General features: G+C 38.8%; 4 protein-coding genes across 5 annotated transcripts; 2 read left to right on the top strand and 2 right to left on the bottom strand.

Moving 5' to 3' along the window:
• The first annotated feature begins 351 nt into the window (after nucleotides 1-351).
• Nucleotides 352-5,440, top strand: acod1 (aconitate decarboxylase 1). Of its 2 annotated transcripts, none has more exons than XM_077580287.1 (5): nucleotides 352-1,370; nucleotides 1,945-2,106; nucleotides 3,140-3,229; nucleotides 3,308-3,507; nucleotides 4,281-5,440. In XM_077580287.1, exons 2-5 carry the CDS (start codon nucleotides 2,029-2,031, stop codon nucleotides 5,239-5,241), a joined length of 1,329 nt encoding a protein of 442 aa, XP_077436413.1. In that variant the 5' UTR covers nucleotides 352-1,370; nucleotides 1,945-2,028; the 3' UTR covers nucleotides 5,242-5,440. The 2 variants fall into 2 exon arrangements, with proteins under 2 accessions (XP_077436413.1, XP_077436411.1); XM_077580285.1 differs by lacking the exon at nucleotides 352-1,370 and adding an exon at nucleotides 1,465-1,858.
• Nucleotides 5,441-5,895: 455 nt separating this feature from the next.
• Nucleotides 5,896-8,083, bottom strand: LOC144060600 (glutamine amidotransferase-like class 1 domain-containing protein 3, mitochondrial). Its single transcript, XM_077580289.1, has 4 exons — nucleotides 7,824-8,083; nucleotides 7,571-7,742; nucleotides 6,569-6,767; nucleotides 5,896-6,483 (listed from the first exon to the last, which is right to left on the bottom strand). Exons 1-4 carry the CDS (start codon nucleotides 8,016-8,018, stop codon nucleotides 6,288-6,290), a joined length of 762 nt encoding a protein of 253 aa, XP_077436415.1. The 5' UTR covers nucleotides 8,019-8,083; the 3' UTR covers nucleotides 5,896-6,287.
• Nucleotides 8,084-17,777: 9,694 nt separating this feature from the next.
• On the top strand, nucleotides 17,778-20,893 carry LOC144060407 (olfactory receptor 1500-like). The gene has a single exon (XM_077579943.1). The coding sequence runs from the start codon at nucleotides 19,469-19,471 to the stop codon at nucleotides 20,378-20,380; it is 912 nt and encodes a 303-aa protein (XP_077436069.1). The 5' UTR covers nucleotides 17,778-19,468; the 3' UTR covers nucleotides 20,381-20,893.
• A 4,249-nt stretch (nucleotides 20,894-25,142) lies between these two features.
• On the bottom strand, nucleotides 25,143-26,759 carry gdf3 (growth differentiation factor 3). Its single transcript, XM_077580292.1, has 2 exons — nucleotides 26,430-26,759; nucleotides 25,143-26,069 (listed from the first exon to the last, which is right to left on the bottom strand). Exons 1-2 carry the CDS (start codon nucleotides 26,689-26,691, stop codon nucleotides 25,234-25,236), a joined length of 1,098 nt encoding a protein of 365 aa, XP_077436418.1. The 5' UTR covers nucleotides 26,692-26,759; the 3' UTR covers nucleotides 25,143-25,233.
• Between the last annotated feature and the right edge of the window lie 422 nt (nucleotides 26,760-27,181).

The raw sequence follows: 27,181 nt of genomic DNA, 5'->3' as shown, positions 1-27,181 counted from the left end.
TGATGGAAATGCGTGCATCTTTAACTAACCGGCCACTTCATTAGGTATGCCTGTTCAGTAAACAAGCAAGTCAATTTATTATAAATAGTACTGTAGCACTTTTAAAGGGGACTCACATTGTGATTCACGTAGTTTAAGAAATATAAAATACATAATCACAACATTTTACAGTTAAAACAAGAAAAGAAAAAGAAAAAAGAAGAAAAAAATATATATATAATTTTAACCGAGCTTTTAAATAAGGCTTATATGTGTAATCAACTAATAGGAGACAGTCTAATAAAATCTTGTTCAGACAGGTGAAGTGAGGAGACAAAAGCAGGAACATCATTTTAATTCAGAACTGGATGCGCAATCTTTGACATTTGTATGGGGATTTTGCGCCCCCTTGTGGACTTGCTCTCTGTAGAAGAGATGCAGGGTGGGCATTGATTTTTACAGTCGGTCGGCTTGTTCTACTGGTCGAAATAAAGAAAGTTAAAATGTTACTTAAAGAGGGTATTTGTAGTTTTAAAACCACTTGCTTCTCTAAACCCCAAACCCAAAACACCCACCCACCCCAAAGTCTCTTGGAGACTTATTCATAAGCCTGATTGAAGAAAAAGTGTTGTTTAAAACTGCAATCTCCCCCTTTAACTTGAATTTACATTTAATTAAAGTTTAATTTAGGTGACAGTTTGACTTTGGGACTGACTAATAGACTCAACTGTTATTTTACAAGAGGACAAATAAAACAAACAGAAAGTGAGAACAAATTGGAAGACAACCAGCTTCACAATCTTTATCTTTTCAGTACTTTTTAAAGTTTGTTTTTGTTGCTGCTCATTCGGCATGACAACAGCAAAATGTCAATGTTTCGGCTCATCAGGAACCACTTTTCTTCTTTAACTAAATAAATCATATTTTAAAGGTCAAGTTGAATAAAAATAAATAGTCCTTTAAATTGGCCACATAAACTTTTACTCCAGCCTGCATTCAAAGATAAACAATCCAACTTTAAAACTGCACAGGACATAGAAAAGCTTTTTGTTGCCATTTTGTGCCGCACCAACGAGCTAGGACTGCAATGTGAACATTTTGTTGTTGTTTTCTTCTTCCTCTTTCCTTATCTTCAGACTTTCCCAAAGGTTTGTGTCACATGCATTCCCGACATGGCTGCTTTGACCGAGGCTGTGTCATTTCCTCCACAAAAAAAAAAACTCAATTATGAAACACATGATGAAGTTGCATTGGCTGGCAACCAGTTCAGGGTGTACCCCGCCTACTGCCCGATGCCAGCTGGGATAGGCTCCAGCACCCCCGCGACCCTTGTGAGGAAAAGCGGTCAAGAAAATGGATGGATGGATGGATGATGAAGTTGCTTTTATCTGGTTAGTTGTTTTTTTCTAGTCTGTACAAGAACAACAACAAAAATAAGTGTGCTAAAACCCTCAAGTCTACTAATTAGAGTTTTGTATTTTTCTATTTTGTCTTTTTTTTATCAACCGTCTAAAAACTCAGGGGGAAATAAGATTAGAAAACTAATAAAACCTCAACTGTGTGATGGATGGGACTTTTTTTTTTTTCATTAACTTAGTACGGCCCTCGGCGCTCTTACAGGATTAAGCAGGTGACAAAGAAATCAACATTTTTAAAAGCCAAAAAGATATTTTCATGAGGTCAGTAATGGTATATGAAAGTGAAACCGTATCAAACGCAACATTCAGTCATTGTGAAATAACCCACTTGACCATTATCAACCACTTTGGAAATTTTGACATTTCGCCACTGGGCGTAAGCGTCCCTAATAAAAAGGAGCTTCCCTTTAGGACGTTTGACAATCAACGCAAACATTGAGGCACGAGAGATGCTGCGTAAGGTAGTGGAATGTCTTCTGAGTAGCTCTGATCTGGATGATCATGGTGAGTGATTTTTGAGTGTGGGTGTTCACCTTATCCATTGCAGGGTGTTACGGAGAGCTTCGGAGCCGCCATCCATGCCCTGGGCGCCGGCCAGCTGACAGACGGCGTGATTAGGCGCAGTAAACGGATGATGTTGGACACCCTTGGCGTGGGCCTGCTTGGATCCAGGACGGATGTCTTCAACAAAGCTCTCAAGTACAGCCAGGTACACTCCAACTCATGGATACTTCTTAACTAGACAGACATTTACAATACATATATTTTAAAAAATCTGCCTTCTAAAAAACACTGGAGCAATACAAATAGAAAACCGTTGTTTTGTTTTGTTTTTTATAGGATACTTATATGTTTTTGTACCATAGCAAAGTTTGTGTATTGTCTTTTACAAATGAGCACCCAGCAGTGGGATTAGAGCATTAGTGGCCCAAGTCCAAACATCCATAAAATCTATCAATATTTTGTGTAAAAGTTTACTCAAAAGATATGCTTTTTCTATGCGTGTTCAGTTTCACTCACATTAAAAATGAAAAAAAAAAAAGAGTTAATCCATTTAGCTCAAATATTGTTTATAGTTTATTATAGTTTAGAGTGACTCTGTCAGAGAGGTATTTATTTATTATTGGAGTTATATACTGTAGTTTGTGGTAGTGTGCAACTGCATCGCATCAATGGTTTTTTTTCTTTCTTACTGCAAAAATGGCAAAATGTGAAATGTAATGAACAGGGTTGTATGGCTACTGCTTTGATTTTGCCAATGAAATCTGATCAGCTTTATTATTATTATTATTACTATTATTATTAGTAGTAGTAGTAGTAATCACTCTCCAAAGGAAAAAAGACATATGCCCTTATTTATTTTTTTTATATCACAAAATTGAGGGCTAGATGCTTTTTTGTTGAGCAGTATCAATATACTAAATTACAAATGTATATCTTACACCTTATTGCATATACAGTACATTTTAAAGTATATACATTGAATGACTATTATACTTAGATAATAATATAGATATTGTTGCAAATCGGCAATTGGAAAAAATTAATAATAACAATTTGAAGGTAACAATATATATAATTACATATATTTTAAATGCATTTTATACATACATCGTTTATTTCATAAATGTCAAAATATTAGCATAAGACAAATTATTTTTAAAAGATAATCAAATAAATCACAGTAAATCACATTAAGCTGAGTAACTAGTTTACCTTTCTTTTCTTGTGGATGACGTCAGTTGTTCCATTCAGTGGAGAAGAGCAGCGTTTGGGGCAAATCAAACATAACTGCGCCTCCGCACTTTGCCGCATTTGTCAACGGTGTGGCAGTAAGTTGGGTCACATGGCATGTTGCACTCTACAGTCACGTGACGTCGGTTTGAAACTTTTTGCCTTCGTGGTTCCAGGTTCACTCTATGGATTTTGACGACACGTGGTACCCCGCCACTCATCCGTCGGGGGCCGTGCTGGCCGCGCTACTGGCCTTGGTGGAGGTCACGCCCACGAGGCCCTCCGGTGTGGAACTGCTGTTAGCTTTCAATGTTGGCATTGAGGTGCAGGGCAGACTTTTGAGGTTCTCCAGGGAGGCCTTCGACATCCCTAAAAGGTACATACACAGCATCCCCCCAACGACTTCAATTGAAGTAGGAAGTTTGGACTGTGTGCTTCTTTTCAATGATATCCACTTTGGTGTGTTTGGTCGTTGGGGTCAAATGTCAAATCATGCGTTTATTTATTGGTGGTGGAAGAACACTTCCCTCTGGTGGTTTAAATAAGGAACTTCACACAATCACACACCATCTAGTCTAACGGATCATGTTTGTTATTCATTTTGTGAGTTTTAAAATACTTAAAAATACTTAAATACTTAAAAATATTCACACACAAAAAAAGGAATACATTAGCTACTGCATCTGTTTTTCAAAGATAAAAATGCAAAATCACATCAGCAAAATCATTGCTGTCAATGAAAAGCATGTACTTATTTTTTAATTTACCTTATTTATTTTAATGTATGAAAATTATAAACTCAAATTTCATTTTGGTGTCAAAAAATAAAGTAAATACTGTATAATTGACACTGCCCAATTAAAAGCACGTATCTTCAAATTCAAATTATTTATTACAGTAAAGTAACCGTAATTTTTTTTATTTTTCATGATCCCTTCCAAAAAAGGCAAAGAAGTAATTAGTTTTTGTTAAATACAAAAACAATAGCTTGTTTTATTGCTGTCCACTATTGAAAAGCATGTTGTTTTAACACCAAGAAACTGTTTACAAAAAATATGTATATATTGTCCCCGTCCAATGAAAAGCATGTGTCTCCAAATGTCCTGCTGTGCATGATGCAATTGTACCTAATGAATTGTCTCTCTTCAGATTCCACCCTCCCAGTGTGGTTGGCGTGATGGGCAGCGCGGCGGCCTCTGCCAAGCTTTTGGGTTTATCCTCCCAGCAATGCGCCAACGCTCTGGCCATCGCGGTGTGCTCGGCGGGGGCGCCGCTCGCCAACGCCGCCACCCAGACCAAGCCCCTGCACATGGGCTACGCCGCCCAAAGGGGCCTGGAGGCCGCTCGGCTGGCCCAGATGGGCCTGGAGGGCAACCGGGCCATCCTGGACGTAGAGTGCGGCTTCGGTGTTTACTACGAAGACTACAACCCGTCTGTGATGACGCTCCCTGGTGTCGGTGGCTCCGCTTGGGTCCTTGAGGAGCAAGACGTGGCATTCAAACGCATGCCTGCTCATTTGGGGATGCACTGGGTGGTCGACGCCGCTTTGGCGGCTCGCGCTAAGATCCCAAACTTGGACGTGGGTCAGATCAAACTCATCACACTGAAAGTTCCGCCTTCCAAGTACATCGACTGTCCTTTTCCCACCACGGAGCACCAGGCCAGGCATTCCTTCCAGTTCAACGCCTGCTCCGCCATCTTGGACGCCGGCGTGTCAGTGGGCTCATTCAGCAGAGCTCAAAGGGAGCGTCGGGATCTCAAGGAGCTCCTGGGCAAAGTAGAGGTGCACGTTCCTAGGGATAACCAGGCCAGCTTTGACAAGATGTACAGCGAGGTCACCATCGAAACCTATCAAGGGGAGAGCTTGTCGGCAAGGTGCGACACATTCTACGGACACTGGAGGAAGCCGCTGAGGCAGGAGGACCTGGTGGACAAATTCATGGCCAATGCTTCCTTTGTGTTGAGCTCAGAGGGAGCTGAAGGGGTGATGGACACCATAAGGAACATGGAGTTGGAGACAGAATGTACGGCGTTGCATTCATACATGAGGATGACGAATGAGGAATGTGGCCACCGATATGGCTCACGGGCTTTGTCTCAAAGTGGATGAGCAAAACAAGACTGTTTTCCCTCCAATGAAAATCAAGCACTGTATCAACCAAAGAAATCGTTTTAAGAAAACAATGACCATTAATATTTGTTTAAGAATGTGCTGTATTTCAGTTTTTTTTTTTAAGGTAAATGTTCAAGATAATTTAAAACCTGAATCAAATGTACTATTGGTGAGTGAATAAAAGCCATGTTTCCAATTTTTTTTAAATTTAAGTTCTCCTTATTTAGAGATTTAAAAAAATTCTTAATTTTCCTTTTTCATCCAAAAACTAAGATCAGGTAAATGCTGCTTCTTGATCATTTTAACCTTATCCTTTATCTCCCCTTCCCCCGGAAACAAAATGTTGTTACAATGGGCCCCCATTAGTTGCGGGGAAATAGGGACTGGACCAGCCTGCGAATAGAATCCGCATATAATTGACGATCATTAGAATGCTTTGGATTTTTGTTTTATACCTAAATTCTTCAATAACAATAAAAGCCACTGATAAACATTCAATAATATTTTAGATTCGCAAGGGGAAAAAAATTCAAATACTGGGAAGAAAAAAAAAAATACATCCATGAACATGCAACAAGCTTGTGTTGAACAGCCAGTATGGTGTGTCTGCTGTATTCCAAAAATAAAAATAGAATGAAACATTTAGACAGGTGCAGTTTAGACATTGCAGACAACTCTTCTTGGTGTATATCACAATGAGCTGGACACATTTATTGCATTTTCCTCTATACAATAACACACCATTAGACAGGTCGACGACTTTCACTGGCTATTTTTTTACCTCTTATTTTCCATCACAAAGCTCTATAGTTCTGTCATTTTAATGTGCAAATAAATATAGCCCCTGCACTCCCACACTGTGCTCAAAAATACCCTGTGGAAAGTCTGATTGCAGCCACTATGCATCATTATAATTTTGCCTACAAAAAACTATACAATTAAAGAAAAGGAGTCAAGCGAGGTGCTGCATATTATATGTGGAAGTGCTTCTTCATTTCCTAATACAATTTTTCATCGATTTAGCGCTTGCAATAAGGCTGGCTTCACACTAGCTTAAGCACACCTTGCACCATGGAGCCGATTCCGTCGAAGACCTCATGGATGGGCGCGTCGCACATGAAAGCACTGGTGGTGACCAGCTTGTTCTTGTTGTCCACGTGGCTCTGGCTAACGCCTGTGCTCACATGCTTGCAGCCCAACTGGTTGATGGCGGCCGCTGTGTCCGTCGTGTTGGGATACCTAAAAGGCGAGGGAATAGATGCCCTCGATGACTTTTTGGCGTTTTTTTTTTCCGGTAAGTAAAGTTTAAGTGGTTTATATGTACTTGTCGTCATTCTCCAGTCCTACGGTGATCTCGCATCCGGGAAACACTTTTGCAGCCAGCACAGGCGAGATGCAGCAGAGGCCGATGGGTTTGCCCTCGCCGCGGAACGCCTCTAGAACCGCCTTGACCTCGCCGTTGACCGTGCAGTCCTTGCCCTGCACTGCCCACGTGCACAGGTTTTTCGCCGCCCCGAAACCACCTGCCCAAATATGACCACAACCGTTATCAATGTGCATGCCTTTGTTCATGCCTAGCGCTAGCTAATTGCTATCATAGATGGGCTAACAAAGAGCATCAATGTCACACAGTACAAATTTTTAAATAAAGTCACACACAAACGTCACAGTAACATAAAAGAAAAAATATCACTATAATATAATATCACTGGCAAGATGAATTGGGTTTTATACAGTGTAAAACAACACAACAAAACTTTATTTTACATCACTTAAAAAAAATGCAGCTGTAACAAAATTCTGTATGTAATTAAGATCTGTAAAATATGAATATAAAACTTTGTTAAAGACATAATTTTCTGAAAAAAGTCAGAATATCACCAAATTAAAATGAAAACAAAAGAACATTTTGTTAGAATAAATTAAAAATAAATATTACAAGAACACAACTGCAATATTATCGTTGGGGATGTGTATTTATATTTATGATTTTCAGACAGTCGCATATTGCAACAAGTCATACTTTTGCAAGAAAAACAATCTACGATCAAAATAACAGATGCAATCAATTTCCCCAGACTAATGTCATAATGCTACAGCAAAAAAAAGTTGCTATTGTGGAAGACTAAAATTGTAAAGGATGAGCTAGGATTGAAAAATTTATATTGCAAGACTGCAATACTGCAAGTGTTAAGGTTGTCATTTTCTCAGATAAAGTCAGAAAACAACACAAGAATTTTAATATTGCCACAAAAAAGATGTGCATTCGTGACAGTCATTTAACGGGGAACAAAAAAAACGGTTTAAGCAAATAGCATAACGTCACCTGGGAAAATAATGGCGTCATGATCTTTGACGCTGAGTTTGGAAAGGTCCTGGATGTTTCCACGGGCCAGCCTGGCGCTCTCCACCAGCACGTTCCTTTTCTCCTGCGTGGGGTCACCCTTTGCGTGGTCCACCACGTGCATCTGCTCCACGTTGGGAGCAAACATGCTCACCTGTAACGAAGACACAACATCACACACGGCACGCGCCAAGCCCCGCGTCACAAGCGGACGTTACTTTCACTTTTCACCTACACTTGCGCCTCCTCGGCTCAAATGCACCAAAATGGCGGAAGCTTCGTGGATCTCGCTGCCGTCGTAGACCCCGCAGCCGGCCAAAACCACGGCCACACGTTTGCTCATCTGTGCCGAATAGAAGCTTTTATTCGCGACTTGGACGCTACTGCGTGTGAGTAAGTTTCGTCCACACACTCGAAGTATACTAATCATGGCGGCTGGCGGTGACAGACAGGAGGACGAGAGAGAGAGAGAGAGAGAGACAACAAGTTCACAACCAGGGAGAGAGAGCCTGTGCCATGCATTGCAGGACAGGGAGGTAGTTGAAATGCACAAATGGCGCGGTGCTGCTCGGCGGGGTTGTGGCAGAGAGGGGAACTACAGCACAGTACTGTACCGTAATGTATAATGTGGCGCGCACTTGAAAATATTAACTTGCGCGTGGAATACGGCATGTCAGTCAGCCCCTGTACGTATCTGCGAAATGCTCGTAAGTAGAATGTTTGTAACTAGAGGACTATACTAGTACCAAAATGTACACATCTCTCACACTCTTGAAACCACCATATAATTTGTCCAAATTGACGGTTTTGGACATATTCCCACCGGCCTTGCATCTGTCCATGCCTGCCAGGTTGCCGGAGACAAATTCCTTGTGCCATGTGATGTCGCCGGTGCTGCCGCCATGGGTTTCGCAATCGAGGGTGACTGTTTGGCCGATGGCCTGTTCTAAAATAGTTCACCAATTTTAAAATGTTAACACTGGATGAATATAAAAAATAGTGTTGAACATTGATATTTATCTGTTATCTTAATGAGTACAATTTTTTATTTTTTATTTATTTTTTTTTATTTTATTTTATTTATTTATTTTTTTTTTATTTTTTTTTTATTTTTTTTTTTATTTTTATTTTTTTTTTTATTTTTATTTTTTTTTTATTTTTATTTATTATTCATTTTTTTCAAGGTAACAAGCAAATTTGTTATTTCAGAAGTGTGTATCAAACTGGTAGGTCTTCACATTAATCAGGAACCAAGCAGGAGCTCTCACTTTTAAAAGATGGATTAGTAAAAGATGGATTTGTAACAGATGGATTTGCCCCATGTGAATGCACGTTAGCAAAACTAAGGTACCTTAGCATCCGTCGATAGATGCTTCCTTTTCAGACATCAGTAATTTAGTCAACGGTCAAAACCTCACCAATGACAATTAGTACATTTTCGAAGCACAAACAATTAAACATTAGCTCAAATCAAATTATTGTATGTTCAACAACTTTTGAGATAAAAAACAAACAAAAAAAACACAGGAGTAAAACAAAAACAAGACAAGTGAATATAGCTACATTAATGTAGCAAAATTTCACCTCTAATCACAGATGTATTTATTTTGTTAAAGATTTTTTTTTTCTCATGACGTCGTCCGAGCCCACGAAACATACAGATCGGTTTTAAGCCGATTTTTAAAATGGACTCTAAATTTCAAGGGCTGCTAGATCTCTGCATTTGGTCTCGCAAGCCATCAATTCGTGGATAAACATTTGAAACAAAACGGGTCCTTGCCGCAAGAAATCGTGGAAGAGGAGGGGAGCAGAGAAGTTAGAAGAAAGGAGGAGAGAGAAAAAAAAAGAAGCACCACAGCAGGTCACGAACCCATGCTCTATTGCTTGTGGGGCCAGCACACTGTCCACTACACCATCCGTTCAAATAATTCTACCATCGCAAATGTTTTACTTGTAGTTTCCACCAGTGTCAGCCAATGGATTTTTAGACAGCCAATTGTCATTTCATTGCACTTTGGCATTGCAAATGTGAAGAATAATTGATTTCTTTGAATTCATTTGGACAGAATGTTTATTGATAAAGGCTACTTTTGTCATCATCCCATGGAGGGAGGTCTCAGAGAAAGTGGGCGTGCGTTCAGTCCGCAGAGGCGGTGCGGGGGCGGGGTCGCACGCAATGACGTCATAACCGTGCCAACAGCTCGTTTTCTCAGGTTGGGAGGGGCTGGTGCTTGGAGAGCAGAATAACCTAGAATTTCTCATATAGGGCATTACTTCAATGTTTGAAGTTTAAAGTTTGAACTCATCGTCTCTTTGTTTCAGCAAGTTTAAAAAGGACTTTAGACTAAATAATGCTCTGTGAAATAGGCAATGTGAAAATAAGGCAACCCAATCTTTATATGCCTATATATAAGCTTGTTGTGGGTGAAAACAGTGGTTAGCCTTAAATATTCATACCAAAGGCAGCATTGGCGGAAAAGAAAGAGGGCAGAAACTCCATCTTTGTTGCCAAATCGTTATGTCCAATCATGCTTGGGAGAAAAGTGTGAGAAAGTGAAAAAAAAAAACGTTATTCATGGCACAACACAGACCAACTTCATGGCATTCTTGTTGCTTTATTTGAAACACTTTGGAGCGAATCCACACAGAATGAACTTAACTGCAACCTCTGACAGCGCCATTAATTCAACTTGATTTGCACCCGCATTCTTGGTGTCCGATTCACAAAGGACATGCCCACACAGTTTGACAGCTGTGCACATTTTGTACCGGTTTCTCACCGCTTGCCACACATGGCAAAGTATGAATGCTGGCTTTGCACCAAGAACACCATGGCAGAACGATGGGCAGGAAGAGACTCAAGTCAAATCACAAAACACTCAACACTGGTTTAAAACCTACTTTTCAGTTTTTTAGTTGTAAGACAAGTTTGAAAGTTTGATATCCACTTTGTTGCACTTCATGATTGTGTTCTACTTTGTGTTTATGTTTAACATAACATTTAAATGAAATATATTTATGTCTGTGGTCGTACGTGCCAAAATGTTGAAAAAATTCAAGGGGGGTGAATACTTTTGCAAGGCGTTGTAACACAATAAGCTGTTTATAGTGAGCGTTTTATGACCTTAGGCGACATACATGCACATGAGGCGTTTTAGACGTCCCCCTTTTCGCTGAGTTTCTCGTGGGGAAAATGTGTACCCTTTCTTCATTCTCCTTTTTTCCTGATGAAGTTTTCTTGTACAATGCTAGTTTCCACATCGGCAAAGGAGATTTTGGGCAAATGCTCGAGATAGTGTACGATGAACTCTGAGATCCATCTTGCTTCTCGCGCTAAATATAAGGACTGGAAGTTGAGATTCCCAGTCATGACGTCTTTTCCGTTTTTTTGTGGAAAAAGGTCCATTTGTGTCACTCGAACTGCATGTGGAAATTAGCGCTGGTGTTAGCGAAATGGACGTTGATTTGTTAATGAGATTAATTTGCATAGAAGTGGGCAATTCCTCAGCCAAATATTACATCATTTAAATACGCACAGGTAGCACCTGCGCACCCATGCAGATTCTGCTGGGCATCTCATTTAATGACGCATTTCACCATATGCGCATTCTTTGTGAATAAGACGCTGTCCGTCTGTCTGTTCACATTATAGTCAACTACACTAAGGCCTTATCTGCTGAATGCAGAAGAAGATCTAATCTATTCAAAATAGTCTCTAGTCTTATACTGTCTTGGCCGACCACTCACTCGGGGGACGGCCCATGTGAAAATTTGTGACCTGATGGTCTCAACTTGTTTCAACTGGATAAGTGTGCCAAAATTTAATTATCAGAAAGCGAGCTTGGGCCAAGGAGGTGCAAAAACCTTTTCCTCATTTAGCGCCATTAAGCTGCAGTGAGCAGAAAGGATGACAACATCATTCATTCATTCATTTAATGTCCATTAAATACAAATTATTGGCGCGATCATCTTTTATATTTTCAGAGGTTGACGTGGCCATACAGTAGAGATGGACTAGAGACTTTCATCTAGCATAACGGAGTGTTAATGCATCTGTCATGTGAAAATGATCGCAAAATGCTCGCCGATCGCGACCAGCCCGTGTTACGTCATGTGTTGTAAACCAACATTACAAAATGCCCCCCAACCACACAAATTAGACGTTGTTTATTAATAAGTCTCATTTGCATAGAGGTGGGCAATTTCTCCGCCAAAAGTATAATAAATGACCTAATTTACATATGCGCAAAAAAAAAAACGGCGCACTGGCGCGCAATCTGCTTGGCAATTTCCCCAGCTGCGCTCGCTTAGAGGATTACGCGCTCCCAGACTGCTCCAAAAGCTACGCAAACCTTTAGTGGTTTTGGTCCTAATTCTTAGTTGTTCAACCCCTACCATATACAATACTGTACCTCTAACAAATGTGCTTTACTCGAATACTTGACTTGACGAACACTTGTAATCTTTGCTACACAATCTTATTCAAAAGATAAGTGCTATAAAGCGCAACAAATGTTTACATTTCAATGTTGGGATGTTTGTTATTTAGTATGTGTCATGTCTTGTCTGCAGGTGCAACATCTCTACTAAGTAATCCCCAACGTTTTAACTTGACCGAATGCCCCATTAACTATTATGGAGAGACTTACAATGAAGCATTTGTGAGTAATATCACATGTATTAGGCGAACACAGAATCAAGTTATACATGATTGATAACAGTGTTTGTCCTGTTAACAGGGGTTGACTACGGAGAATGTATTTACTTGACTGACTTGACTTGACCTGACTGGCCCCGACTTCATGACATTCGCCTTCGAAGACCTAGTGCTACTGAGTACTTTTGGGCCAACCTTTATTGTGGCTAAGAAAACTTCTGAATTTGTCCGAAATCTGCCAGACCTTGTAGGGACGTCACAATGCTTTTATGGTATCGGTTTATTATCTTCTTCCAATACGGCGAGTTCTGTGTTTTATATTTGTTTATTTCAGTCAAGTCTTTCTTCAAAGCCTTAGCTTGCTGCCTGTTTGTATATATATGTATTAGGGGTGTTACAAAAACCTATTTGAATTGGAAAATCGTTTTCTTTTCTTTTTTAAATATGCATAAATAAATAAATCGAACCGAATCACTCTGAAATACATCGAGATATGTATCGAATCGTCTCTTATTGGAGAGATACAGTATATCTTAGAAGGAAATGGCACGTTTACAGTAGTGACAAGTGCATGTTTGTACAACAACAACAAAAAAGTCATTGCATCATCCCCTCAAACTTGAACTGTACTATATCAAAACAAATCTTTCAGCTTTCAAATCGAACCGTCCTTGAATTGTTTTGCAACCCATGTACTGAAAACCGTATTGAATCGTCTTTTGTGAAGAGATGTACACCCCTAGTTTGTATGTGTTGTATATATGTATGTGTATGTATGTATGTACGTGTATGTATGTATATGTGTGTTACACATCCATTATCCAAATATGTAAATATGGTAAATGTACTGCTTTATGTATAGCGCTTTAATATATATATATATATATATTGCTAACATACCCCCCCTCCCTCCTCCCCCTTTATAGACCCTTCTGCATTTCCGCACATTTGGAGAACAGGGAACATACCAAGTCACCTCGCTTGTGCCACTGGTAAGAAAACTATTTTTAAACATTTCCTGCAGCGTTGTATTGGTTGTCAGCACCTCTGCCGTAGACCTACCGTGGCTGCGATATTTACAGATGAGCGACTTGTCCTCTCATTACACGGGAAGGCATAGACTACGTCACATGTGGCGCATGACGTAGTCACCCCCGCCAGCCACTCTTAGCGAGTTGCTGCTGTCAATCACAGCCAGACCACGCCCAACCCTCTCCCCATTCACGACCCTCCAGGCAACACCCCCTTTGAGCACCGATTTCAAAACTTAGTGAGGGGTGGAGCAAAAGTCTCACTTTCTGTTGAATTACTCTTTAAGTTCAACATAAGGTACACTGTAATAAAATAAATAAAAAGTCCCAAAATAACAGAATTTCAATGTTTATTTTATTTGATAATGTTCAAAAGTAGACTATGATCTTATATGCTGAATGTAAAATAACATTAAATCACTGTAACTGTCAACTGTAACTGGCTCAGACCGGCCCACTTTAGTTTACAGTGTTTTAATGAACCTATATCATTTTATACGTTTTAATGTAGCAATCTAAAATAGTTTAACATTCCAATAAATGACGTCAATAGTTATGTCGTATGTGATCAAAAATGATAACTTACTAGATCACAATCAGTATATCTGAACAATTATGAAAACATGAAGTCAAGAGTGCTAAGGAAATTAATTTGATATTCTCTAAACATAAAGCCTAATAAATAAGGCAAGATACAAGACAAATTTTCAGTTCTTTTAAGAGCTCATAATAATGAACTGCAATCACACTTTAACTTCCTTGGCTCTGAGATCTACAGACTTGGGCCAACTAGTGGAACCAAGAGTTCAAAGTAAACATGGCGACGCTGCATTTAGCTGTTATGCTGCACACAAATGGAATAAGCTGCCAACAGAAGGGAAGTCAGCCCTGAGTGTAAATGTTTTTAAATCCAGGTTGAAAACGTTGCTTTTTTTCCACATATCTTTGATTAAGGTCTTATAAAGAATTTTAAATAATGTTTTTTTCCCCTTTTTGTTATTATTATTATTTTAAACATCCTTACGCTAAATGTTTTTAAAGTTTGCTGTCTAATGTATGTTCTTTTAGTAGTTTTTTGCTCTGTGTTTGTCGATCCTTATAGGTGTTGTTTTTCCTTGTGTAAAGCACATTGAGTTCCCTTGTGTATGAAATGTGCTGTACAAATAAACTTGCCTTTCCTTGTCTTGTGCTAGAATGTGTTTCAATTACTAATAGCAAGGGCAGGCTTTACAAAATGGTGGACAAAATGCAAAAGTTAGTTTTAGTCACATTTAAAAACTAGTCATTTCTATATTTGTTTTCAATGTAATTACTAAAAAAAATTTAAGTGCTAAAAAGCAGGCTAAGCCCTGCTATTTACCTCTTCCTCTTCCAATGTAACCTACTGTTCCCAACAAATACAAATACCATAACATTAACTTATTAGTAGAAAAATGATCACCCAAACATGCTATTGGCCCCTTATTTACACATATATTTTGTTTTTGTGTTAGACTTTGTGTCGCCTACTCACTGCACTTCAGGGCTCTGCGATGATTTATACATTTGTGTTAGGATGCATTTGGCGTGTCAGCTCCACTCCTTTTCTTTAATATTGCCTTTTCTGAGCCACTCTTTGCTGCTATCTGACTTTCTCGAGGCCCGTAATAAACAGCACCACCTGGCGGCCATCCAGAAAAACATCCCGCTGGACCCACCGTTGTTTCTTTAGGAACTAGAAATATGAAATATAACTTTGTCTTTGTTTATTTTATAAAACACTTTTGCCCTTCAAAAAAGTAAAACATTCAACTCAAAATGTCAACAACAACAAAAATATGTTTAGATTATAGGAAAACAATTTTAAGCCATTACTTTTTACACATGAACCAGTTAAAAATAATGTTTTTACCTCATATTGCACTTAAAAGTTGTGTTCCTAATATCCTAAACGGCTATACTAGACATTTTGAAAATATTTTTTCATTTAATGGGGAAAAGCGCTTTACAAAATAAATGAATGCAAAGTACTATTTATCTTGTTTGTTTGTTTGTTTTTGCTAATTCGAAAAACTATCGGATCCAAACCGTGACTTTTGTCATCCGTTTCTATACACACGACCCCACAACTGGCATCATGGTTATCCATTAGTTTGACCAAAGAATGCAAAGAACATGATTTTGAGCAGCTCGGCTTCAGAAAACAGGTGAGCTGTGATTGGTCGTTGCCTGAGCCCGAAGCAGCTGTGATGTGATCTTCAGTAAACAGCAAGTGGCAAAATGGCCGCCTTCTGATTTTGATCAAAACTGCTGTATTTTGCTGTTTAACTCATGTTCCACTAACACAATATTAAACAGAATACTGTATTTAAAGTAGTATGTCTGTAGAGAACATATTATTGTCAAGAATTTTAATAATAATAATAATAGTAGTAATAAGAATAAATGTAGTTTGTGATGCACTTTATATTTCAACAATCTCAAAGTGCTACAGAGTAAAAAAAAAAGCCTATTTAAAAATGTCAATAGGCGCTCGGGGAGAGCATTCCACAGCCTGGGAGCCACCGAGAAGAAGGCCAGAGTGCGGAGCTTGGTTTTGGGGACTGGAAGGAGGTTTGAAGATGCAGAGCGGAGGGTTCGTTGGAGGTCTTCGGTATAAGGAGGTCTTTGAGGTATGACTGAATGCATTGATGGGTGAGGAAGGAAACCTTGTGTTCAATTCCGAGGGACGTTGGATGTTCTCACGGAGTTTTGCGATGTTCCTGAGATGGTAAAATGAGGTTTAATCGAGGTGTTTGATGTGTGTGTCAAATCTGAGCTGAGGGTCCATTTTAACTCTTAGTTTTGTGACAGTCGTGGAGAGAGGGCTGCTTTGGCCGGAAAAAGTCATGCTGGTGATGGCAGAACTGTTGGATTTCATATATTGTCTGACTTCTAATGGATTCATGTATCAACATTTGTGTATATGACATTCAGCCAGAAATATAAGATTGATGATGTAAAAAAAAAATTTTTTAGGATGTGCCTGGTCCTCTTCGTGTACGTGAAGTTATGTGTGATTACGTGAAAGCTTGACCTTGGAGAACTGTTTTCTTGATTGGTGGTGGAATCGAATATTTATGTGTGTGTTTTAATGCGTTGATATGATCTGAGCACACCTCACACAATATGCCCAAAACTGTTTAATTCGCATTTTTTTATCTTTATGTGGGGGTCTGCCAAAGATTTAAAAAATAATAATAATAATGATCTTAAGATTTGAAAAATCCTGATGTGTGTACCAGGCTTTACTGTCATTTTCAACGTGCTAAAGGTAACACTTTGCTGGTGTTGTCCAGATACTTAACTTGTTTGCCAGATTACAACCTCCCATGTGAACGTCACTTGTGGCCACTAGCTCATCATTAGCCTCCCCCAGAGGCTGACCTTGTTGTGACACTATCTTTACATCATTCTTTCCCTTCTAATTAAACGATGTAATGACAGCAGAAAACAATAACAAGTCAATCCCAGTCTGTTGACGTTGCACACACTGCTGACGTTCCTCTTAATTGCCCATCTTGTTGTAGTTTGCCTCCAGAAACGGATGTACGGCTGGGAAATGTGATTTTACAATAAAATCCCAATTTTTATCTATTATTTTTACTCGATTATAGGAAAACAAAATGACAATTACATCGTTCCAAAAAAGTTTTGCTTTTTGTTGTTTTCCCTTCTGGGATTTTTTTAATTTCTCCTGACACACAAACAAGCTTTGAAACTAACTAACACCCCCCCCCACCCACCCCAAAAAAAAAAAACTATTTAGATCACCACCTCAGAAATGAAAAAAAAAGACAAATGTGCTTTCTCTTCAAAGTTAAAAAAGAAAAAAGTCTCTTTTGTCAAAACAACCACTCACACCTGAGAACAATTTGGAGCATGATCAAACTCCGATCCTCGAGGGCCGCAGTCCTTCATGTTCTACACTGAGGTTTCCCTCCTCCAACACACCTAATTCAAAGGATCCGCTCATCAGCAAGATCTGCAGATTACAGTTGTGTCTGAAAGTTTTTAACCTATGAGCACAACTGTAAATGTACAAAAGCTAAACGTCGCTTAATGACACACCAAATTCGAATGCACATCTCGACTCATGTCAGCTTCAACCTCTGAAAATATCAAAACAATTGCCACCGTATTATATATTTTATGGGCATTAATTAAGACTTTTTCTCACTACACAGCATGCTCATAAATTTCCATATCCCAAGTGTATATAAACTTTCAAGCACAACTGTACCTGATAACGATCCTGATCATTTTTATTCATTATACATACATACATGAATAATCATTTTATAATTGATGTGATAATTATTATTTAGTAATAAAAATAACATAATATTTTAACAATGATGTATAACGGAGAACACTCTGTATGACATAGAAAAAGAAGAACCTATATTTTAATACTTTAGACTCAACTTTCAAAATGGGCACCTGTTGCTATTTTAAAACACAAGCCATTATCTTTTTTTTGCATGGACTGTTATCATCTCGCTTAGAAAAAAAAAACGGACTGGGAGGATTTAGAATGAAATATGTTTACCAAATAATGTCATTGAATTTCAAATCTACTCAAAAGTAATGTTTTGGTGTGCATCTATCAAGGGTTATTCTGCTTGAAAACGTTACTCAGCAACACTCAGTTGCACTTTATACTAGGGATGCAACGATATTCAAACATCACCATACGATATTATCACGATATGAAGGTCATGGTACGATAATTATCACGATATTGTGGGGAGGTTGGTGATACAAAAAAAGGTCACAATATCCTAAAAAAAAAATGAAGCGCACAATATTGTGCTTTTGTACATTACAGCAATGAAAAATATTATACAAATATTATAAATATTATATATACAAATATATTATACTGCATTAAAACAGTGGTATCGGTATCGGTGAGTATCAACAAGTAACATGCCGATATCATTAATTCTGACGCTGATATAGGACTTTGGCTGCAGCATCTTGTGTCTTGCTCATGCACGACATTCACTGATGTGTGACATGTTCACTGCATGCCGAGCTATTGGCCCTTGAATGCTTTGAACCAATGGCAGGAAAGCTTTTTCATGTTGAGAAAAGAAAACTTAGGTATCGGTATGGTATCGGCATCGGCGGATATTGCAAAGCTGGGTATCAGAATCGGTATCGAGGGCCAAAAAACGGTATCGGAACAACACAAATATATATTGAGGTACTTACTAATGCAAGCACATGTTGAATTCCTACACATATTGACTCTGTTCCGAAACATGTTACGTCCCCTTCATCTGACCATTAGCGTGGATTTTAAACATAGAAGGGCCAAAACATGCTTTGTGAAAATTAAACTGCACTAAAAAACTAGTCACCAGAGGGTGCTAGAACTGCACAAATGGAAATCAACCTGACTTTTTTTTTAAATATCGTGACATGACAACGACGATATCTTGTGGCAGTTTTGATATCGCGATATCACGATTTTGCCGTTATTGTTACGTCCTTACTTTATACAGTATTACTTTCATGAATACTTAATATTTTCAACAAAGAGGTCAGTGGTAATTATTTCACGTTCAATGTTTTAGTATCGCAGGTGGTCAAAACCTCCTAAGTCACAAATTGGCAAATTTCATATTTTTTCAAAAATGTATACTTTTGATCAGGCCATACTTGTGAGTGTCACTTTTACTTTTTTTTTTTTTAATTATTGACTCATCTAAAGTGTTGAAAATGTTTTTCTTTCTTTCATGATGCAATGTTAATGGTTGAAAAGTAACTATTTTGGAGATACTGTACAAGGTTTTAGCCCAATGCCAGCGATATAACGTTTCACGCTTTATCAATTGTTAAGAAAAACATTGCTCGAGATTGGCCATCCATTTTTTCGCAAAACATGTTTTGAACAACGCATATTTAACAGTCGGATAGCACGAAAACAGCCAGTGAGAACAATGAACAACTGATTCATCACTTGAACCTCATGTCCAACAAACGTCTGATCCTTCTGCATGTGACGGACAGGTCAGCACCACAAACAATACCGAGGCCAAAAGGACTTAAGGGGAGTTTGTTGGCGTGACAGCAGCTGATAATGAGGTCCTTGTAGGCTCAGCAGCCATCATAAAAGACGGCAGCTCTCGACCACCAAGTGTGCATCGTGCACGTGAATGAAACATGGCGAACGGAACGCACATCCTAACAGGTCTTAGTGCCTATTTAGATTTGGATAAGTACAGATATGCTTTTTTTGTCTTCTTTTTGGCACTTTACGCTCTCATCTTATGTACTAATGGCACCATTATTCACATCATCTGGATTCACAGGAACCTTCACGAGCCCATGTATATTTTCATTGCAGCTTTGTCACTAAACTCGCTTTTTTTCAGCACTGCTATCTACCCCAAACTGTTTGTGGACGTCTTGTCTCAAGGGAAGAGTGGTTCTCACACCGCTTGTCTGTTGCAGTTGTTCTGTTTCTACACTTTTGGCGCTTCAGACTTCTTTCTGTTGCTCGCCATGGCTATCGACAGGTTCGTGTCCATCTGCAAGCCTCTGCAATATGCGACGACCATGCGCACAAGCGATGTCACCATCTTCTTAGCTTTGGCCTGGCTTCTGCCCGCCTGCCAGATCGGGACGGGAACTTTAATGATTGTAAAGCAAAAAATGTGCACATTTATTTCAGTGGGGATTTTCTGTAATAATTCTGCGAATAAGCTTCTCTGCGTTAGATCACAAATGTTTGTCGCTTACGGTGTGTTCATCTTTCTCAGCATTTTGGTTCTCCCTGTCCTGTCCATCCTCCTCATGTACATCCGAATATTTATCGTTGTGCATCGCCATTGCGACGGAGCCTGGCAAAAGGCGACTGACACCTGCTTACCTCACTTGATAGTTTTAATCTGCTTCTCTTTCTTAGCTGTGTTTGACGTGATTATGAACCGAATGGAGTCAAAGATTCCAAAGACCGTTCGCTTGATCATGATGCTGCAAATCGTGGAGTACAATCCTCTCTTGAATCCAATCATCTATGGAGTGAAGATGAAAAAAATCAGAAAACAAATCAAGTCAATTAAATGGTTTTAAACCCTGTCCATGTTAGTTGATTTGGCATTCAAATAGTCAAACTTATGTAACATTATTTACATCATGGAAAACTTTTTCTGGATAATTAACATTTCCAATTTGTTTGGTGTTTGTATTGAAATGTGTTCAGTGCACAACTGATTGCAATGTGTTTCACTAATGATTAAGAAAAAAAAAGCATCCCATTCAGGAAGTGTTGGTAATATGTACTGTACTATTCAATTTCCTTCATAGGATGAAAAAAAAAGTCTATCTGCTTTCCTATCCAGATGTCCAATGCTTAACTCTTATTTGCTTGTATCAGCACAGAAACACACTCAAGTCACAAATTACCCACAAAATATTTTGTACAAAGTACTCCTCACAAATATTTGGGTATCTTGCTTGAGAATCTTGTCAAGAAACTGAAATTGAAACTGGGATTTTATTTTCTTCAGAAAAAGTTTCTATATTTCTGTTAAGGCTAAAAAGTGACTTGTCGCTGCAACATTTAAAAAAAAAAAATCAATTTTGATTACGGAGACTTGTCATATGTGAATGCTTCAGCTATGTCTGTCAGATTGACTCTTGTGGGATTCTTGCACTACTGCCCTCTTTTCTACATTTGTATCTTCCAATTCTTACAGTTTGTGTTCAAATAAAATGTTAACAATAAAGCATGAGATTGGTGGCGCTTTTCTGTAGCACACTCAAAGTGCTTTTTTAATTTTTTTTTATTATTGCTAACGGGGTTTAGCATGGCTCACTAGTAGAGTGATCGTCTCATAAACCAGAGGTTGTGGGTTTGATCCCCGACCCATGTGACCATTTACTCGCACTGAGTTTGGAAAAAAAATATTGTTTTCTCTGCCCCTTCTACATGGAACCTGCTGCAAAAAAACTGGAAATTAACAGAATGTATCTCTTTGAATTACTTTAAATCCAGACGGGGAGCACTTCAGACAGCCTTCTTAACTTGTAATTGTGTTATCTAATCTATTATGTCATTTCAGTTGTGTTGCAACTGTAACTTTTGCCACCTCTTAGCCAAAACTCCCTTGGAAAATTCCTGGTTAAATTAAGATTAAAGCATAAATTAAAAAATAAAAATATAAATTAAAATTAAAATTAAAATTAAAATTAAAATTAAAATTAAAATTAAAATTAAAATTAAAATTAAAATTAAAATTAAAATCAAATTAAATTAAATTAAATAAATACATTTTTAAAAAAATCATTAATGATGTAAAATGAATACCTTGGAATAAATACAAATATCACTGAATAAAAGAGATATACTTTTTTTTCCCTTTTTTTAAAAAAAACAAATAAATTAAAATTTTTTTTATAAATGTTTGTTTTGTTTTTTTGTTTTTTAAATATATATACATATATATACATATACACACACATATATATATATATATATATATATATATATATATATATTTTTTTTTTTTTTTTTGTATGTGGGTGAGTATGTGAATGTGCGTGTGTGTGTGCGTGCGTGCGTGCGAGCGTGTGTGTATTCATCAGTTCACCTAAAGCCCATTAAAAAAAATCCCATACTAATAATATAATATAATAATAAATTAATAAATTGCCAAATGCAGAAACATCAATGTAAGTTATCACGATGTAGTGGCTCTCGCTAACAGACAGAATTAAGTAACCAGAATTAGGTTAAAAAATTCTATATACGTAGACCATGTTTCTATAAATTTTGATATTTCTTTTTTATTTGAGGCAGATATTTTTTTTTCCATAAAAAAATGTGATATATTTTAATATATTTAAGAGATATACTTTTTTAAATGAGGCAACGCTCCTCGATCTCCTCATTTCATGGAGACGTCTACATAATGAGCCGGAGTAGCAGTCACAGATACTCTCGCCGCAGCCCACCACACCAGCCGACTCGCGGCCCTACAGAGGCCTTGTCACTGCCGCATTTTAACAAATTAATAAATAATTGAATTACTACTTTCACCAGAAATGTCAACGGATGCTTTAAATTTCAAATGGGGTTAAAGTCAAAAGTCAACACTGTTACTCTGTTACGGTTGATTGTTAGTAGTCTCTCAAGCCCGTTTAGGAGTTTTTTGATGACAAATAGGCAGAGTTGGGAGGTTTACTTTAAGTAACCCATAATAATACAGTTACTAATTACCTGTTGAAAAATGTAGTTAGTCATGTAATCCAAGAACCATAATATTAAAGACCCTCATGAGTATAAGCGGTTCGGATAATGGATGGATGTAACTTGATTACTTTCAGTTACAAGGAAGACAAAATAAAATATTGCTACAATACAGAGGCGGACTTACCATTAGGCAAACCTAAGATAAGTAAGATATAATTTCTTAAATCTATTCTAAATTTGCTAAGTTATTTTTACTTAAAATAAGATTGCATTACTTAATTATCTTATTTGATCAAGCAGTCTTGGCATTGAGTGTTAACAGCCAGTTTTAAGTACTGTGAGGCTTAAAACAAGCATTTTCCACATTTTAAGATGGCTAACCAACATCAAAGGCCCTGTTATTGGGGTTTCATAAATTTAATTTCATATTTTAAGATTTTGCATAATCTAGTAATAAAATAAATGGAAAAAAGTGTGAAAATAATCAGACAAAAGTTTAATATAGAACTTTATTCTAAGCATTTTTTCTTGTAAAAAAAACATCAGTTCGGGGTTTCGTTATATTTACTAAGATCATTTTTCTTCTTTCCAGCCAGCATGTTACTAGTTCAGTGGTCTAGTGGTAGAGTGTTTACCCTCAGACTGTGAGATAGTGGGTTCAATCCGTGCCTTGGTCATACAATTTTTTTTTTAATGGGACCTTGTGACACCTCTATGCTTGGCCACGTTGGCCAAATGATTGTGAATGTATTTTAATCAATATTATTATTATTTATTTAGTCAATATTACTTTTTTTAGTCCAAAAACACCCTAACATGAAAGGAACATTCACTGAAAAGCCAGAGTATGAGAACAAACCGGACATTTTAATGACAGGGGTAGAACGGGCATTGACACAAATTGCAAACGACAAATTAGCAGGGATAGACAACATTCCCATAGAACAGGGTTGGACTGGCACAGAAAAATCGGCATTTTGACTTAGGCCCACTGGCCCAACTGTTGTCTAACATGTACTTCCGTCACTGAAGTTAATTGATGATGTTTGAGACTAGATTGCTATCTATATTCGAAATGAATTAACGGCTTCGTCCCTCTAAATTGTGAGCCAGTGGACACAATGTAGAAAAATAATACTTAAAGGAGCCCCAAAAGAGGCATCTGCCCAGTTTGCCAGATGGCTAGTCCAGCCCTGTGCCTAAAAAGTTTCAGCCAAATCCATAGTCCTTGAGAAATGCTGTTTGTTAAATCAGGTAAATCTAATAGAGTCCCTGTTACCATGGCAACAATGTCAGATGATTTCTATTTTTTTTACGTTACTAATACTTTTTCCATTACGTTATTTCATGAATAGCCTATACTTTTTTATACATTTAGGCGACCTGCTTTCATCAACTGAGAAAACACGATGCATCGCGCTTTTTTTATTTTATTTTTTAAATACAGTAAACCTAGTTTTGTACCAGCAGGGCCAAAGACGATACAGTACACTACATAATACTAACCCTTCGCTTTTGTCTACAGCAGAGGGGGCTATAGCTGCATGTCATGCAAACGCATTGTGTATTCCAAAGGTACTAGTTGCAAATGTTAAGGGGAGGGGTGGGTTATCTTTTTATTGTACAGTGGGTATTTTAATTGTTCAATTTTAATGTATGAAAGGTGCTATATAAATAGAGTTTGATTTGATTTGAATGTGAAATACTGTATCCCCCTTCCTGATTTCAGTTCCTCTGACTCAGTGACGCTGTCTATCCCAATTGACTTTGGGATAAGGCAGAAACCATTTTTATCTCAGCTGTTTCCCTGAACAATAGCACCCCTGTTAAACTTTATTTAGCACTGAAATAACTTTACTGGTAAGCGGGAATCTAACAAACTGATTTTGAGGTAAGTCGGTGTCATATGTTGACACCCTAAAATAAGCCTCCGTATTTTTATATGATGATGCATACACAATCTTGTATGCATATAATATTAACATAAAAGTCTTGTGGAGGGTAAACAATTAGAACCAAAAAATAAAACACTTTTTTTTTTGCAATTTGTGAAACTGGAAAATACAACTTTTTATTTAGAATATCTAGCCTTGCCAAAGTCCCCTTGTCCGCTTTTTGTTAAATTGTAGTGATAGACCAATATTTTTTTTTTTTCAAGGCCGATACCGATTAGTCAAGGAGAATGATAGCCGACATTTACTTTCACTCAATGGAAACATTGGCAGCAAAATTTTTAAAATTTAAAATGAAATACAAACTCCAACGCTTAACTTTAGCGAAATGTCTTTAGCATGTTTATGGCACTTTTCAGATTTGGAAAATGTTTTTATTTTTAAGTAAATAACTCTATTCTACAGTAAATAAATGTTTCCAAATTTTCAAAACATCTGACATGTTAAATTTTCACACATTTTAGTTTTAATTTCAAATAAAAATAAAAGTTGCAAAGAGTTCCCAAGCTCAGCAGCATCGATAAAGTTAAATACAAATTTAAATAAGAGATCACAGAAGTTAACACCGGCCGATACTCGTCAAATATTGGCGCTGATAATCAGCCCGGTCGTAATCGGTCTATCCCTATTACTGTAAATAGTATCTCTCATTTTTCTTGTCTACTAAAAAGTTCAAATAATCCCCATGTTTCATTCAAAACTTTATTGGCATCATTTAAAAATGGACAGTTGACAATTGGCAGCAAGGCCTGGGAGTGGAGGGCTATGGGAGGCTTTCATCATCGGCATCCACATTCATCCACCACCATGTCCTGATAGTGGCGTAGCACCACGTTGTCGTTGTTGTCATAGTAGAGCATGGAGATGGGCGAGAAGCGGACGGGCACGCAACACGGCTGAGGGGTGCTTCCCGGGTCCAGCGAGTGAACCAGAGTCTGCAGGATGGCGTGGTTGGTGCTGTTCAAGCTGTCGCTGAGAGGGAAGGGGCACTCGCCATGGCAGTAGTTTGCAACGTAACCCTGCGGTGCGATGATCCAATCCTGCCAGCCTACGTCCTTGAAGTCCACGTAGAGACGGCGGGCCTTGCAAATGTTGCTGGGCGACACAGGGGCCTGCAGGGCGTTTTCAACGCTCCTCCGCTGTCGGGAACGGCACTGCTGCGGGTGTAGCGACACTGCCACCAGCGAGGCCTGCACAGGTGGCGCCGCCCAGGACTGATCCAGGTCAGAGTCCAGAGGCCGCAGTTCCAGAAGTAGACCGTAATTGCGTGCCGGGCGGCGCCAGGACTCTGCCAGCGAGGTTACATCCAAGGTGACCGACACCCCTTCTGGGCCCGGCCGGACCGACTGGGACAGTAGAAGGCGGCGGTTGGCCCGAGGGTCGGCACCCTTCAGCGTGGGCCGGACCACCTTGTACAGAACGGCACTGATTGAGGGACTGCTTTGCAGCAGGGTCGCCGAGCTCCCGGAGCCCCTGGGCCCAGAACTCCACAGGAAGTGGACGTGCAGCTGGGCCAGAGACAAGACTTCCAACGACTCCAGTGCGGCTACATTGAAAAACAGATGCTGGTCCACGCAGCCTGGGCACACCATGCCGGAACCCAGAACTACACCGCCTGCATGCACACACACCAAAGAACATAATTAAGCACTCAAACACACACACACACACACACACAAATGGACACGGACGCCAAACGTAGGTGGATGAACATGTGCTCACATACACACTTTAGCATTAGCACACAAATTGACAAAGACCCTGAAAATTCACAAACATGAAAGAGACATGGTGGCATGGACACACAAACAAAACGTACCGGTACACACACAGAAAACAGACACAAGCGCACACATACAAACGCAGACACAGATACACAAACAGGGATGCACACAAGATAAACACATATTTGCAAAAAAGACCCAACTGAGGTAGCCTACACGTGGATACACACAAACACACACAAGCATACTACCTTGGTCTTGTACATATCTGATGATGTTGCCACGGACGCCGTACTCAGACACCGTGCACGGCTCTGCCCCTTCAGCCTGGACGCGCTTCGACCTCCGGAACATCCTCCACAGGGCCGGAGGGACGTCGAGGCGCCGGGACCGCGACCCGGGGAGTCCGTCGGCGGCGGCAGGCCGCTCGGAGAGGCCCAGGGCGCCGAGGAGGAGCCGCTCCTGGGGGACAGCGTCCACGCCGACCAGGATCAGAAGCAGGAGGGCACGCATGTTGTTTTTCCTTCAGACCGACTAGCTCAGCTGCGCGCGCGAGCGTTTGATTTAAATGGCGCGACCTCCCGGTGTGATCGATAAGATGGTGAAGAGGGAGGGGGCAGGGAAGAGTTTTGTTGTTTTTTCTAAACTTTTTGTCAGTCCCTTGAGCTCATCAAGAGCCACAGATTCTTTAAAACTAGGGCCAATGTTCAGAATAGGTGGGAAAATATAATACGAATGCAACGTTAATATCATTGATTAGAATAACATCATAATTCATCCCATTTTTAAACTTTATTGTTTTCCCCCCACTATCATTCCGGGAAAAGAGCAGCACAATGTCATTTTTTATTTTTATTTTTAAATAATAACAACTTTTTATTTTTAACTTAAGGAATAACTCAACACTTAATCAACTTTTCTTTTTCTTTTTCTTTTTTGCTGATAAACTGTATAAACTGGTGTCTACAAATGCTGTCTACATGTCCTGGTCATTATTTTTACA

The sequence above is a fragment of the Vanacampus margaritifer genome, chromosome 11 (assembly GCF_051991255.1).
Source record: "Vanacampus margaritifer isolate UIUO_Vmar chromosome 11, RoL_Vmar_1.0, whole genome shotgun sequence".
In the NCBI taxonomy this organism is placed as follows: domain Eukaryota; kingdom Metazoa; phylum Chordata; class Actinopteri; order Syngnathiformes; family Syngnathidae; genus Vanacampus; species Vanacampus margaritifer.
The sequence above is the reverse complement of the archived record's forward strand: the minus strand, read 5'-3'. Positions and strand labels throughout refer to the sequence as shown.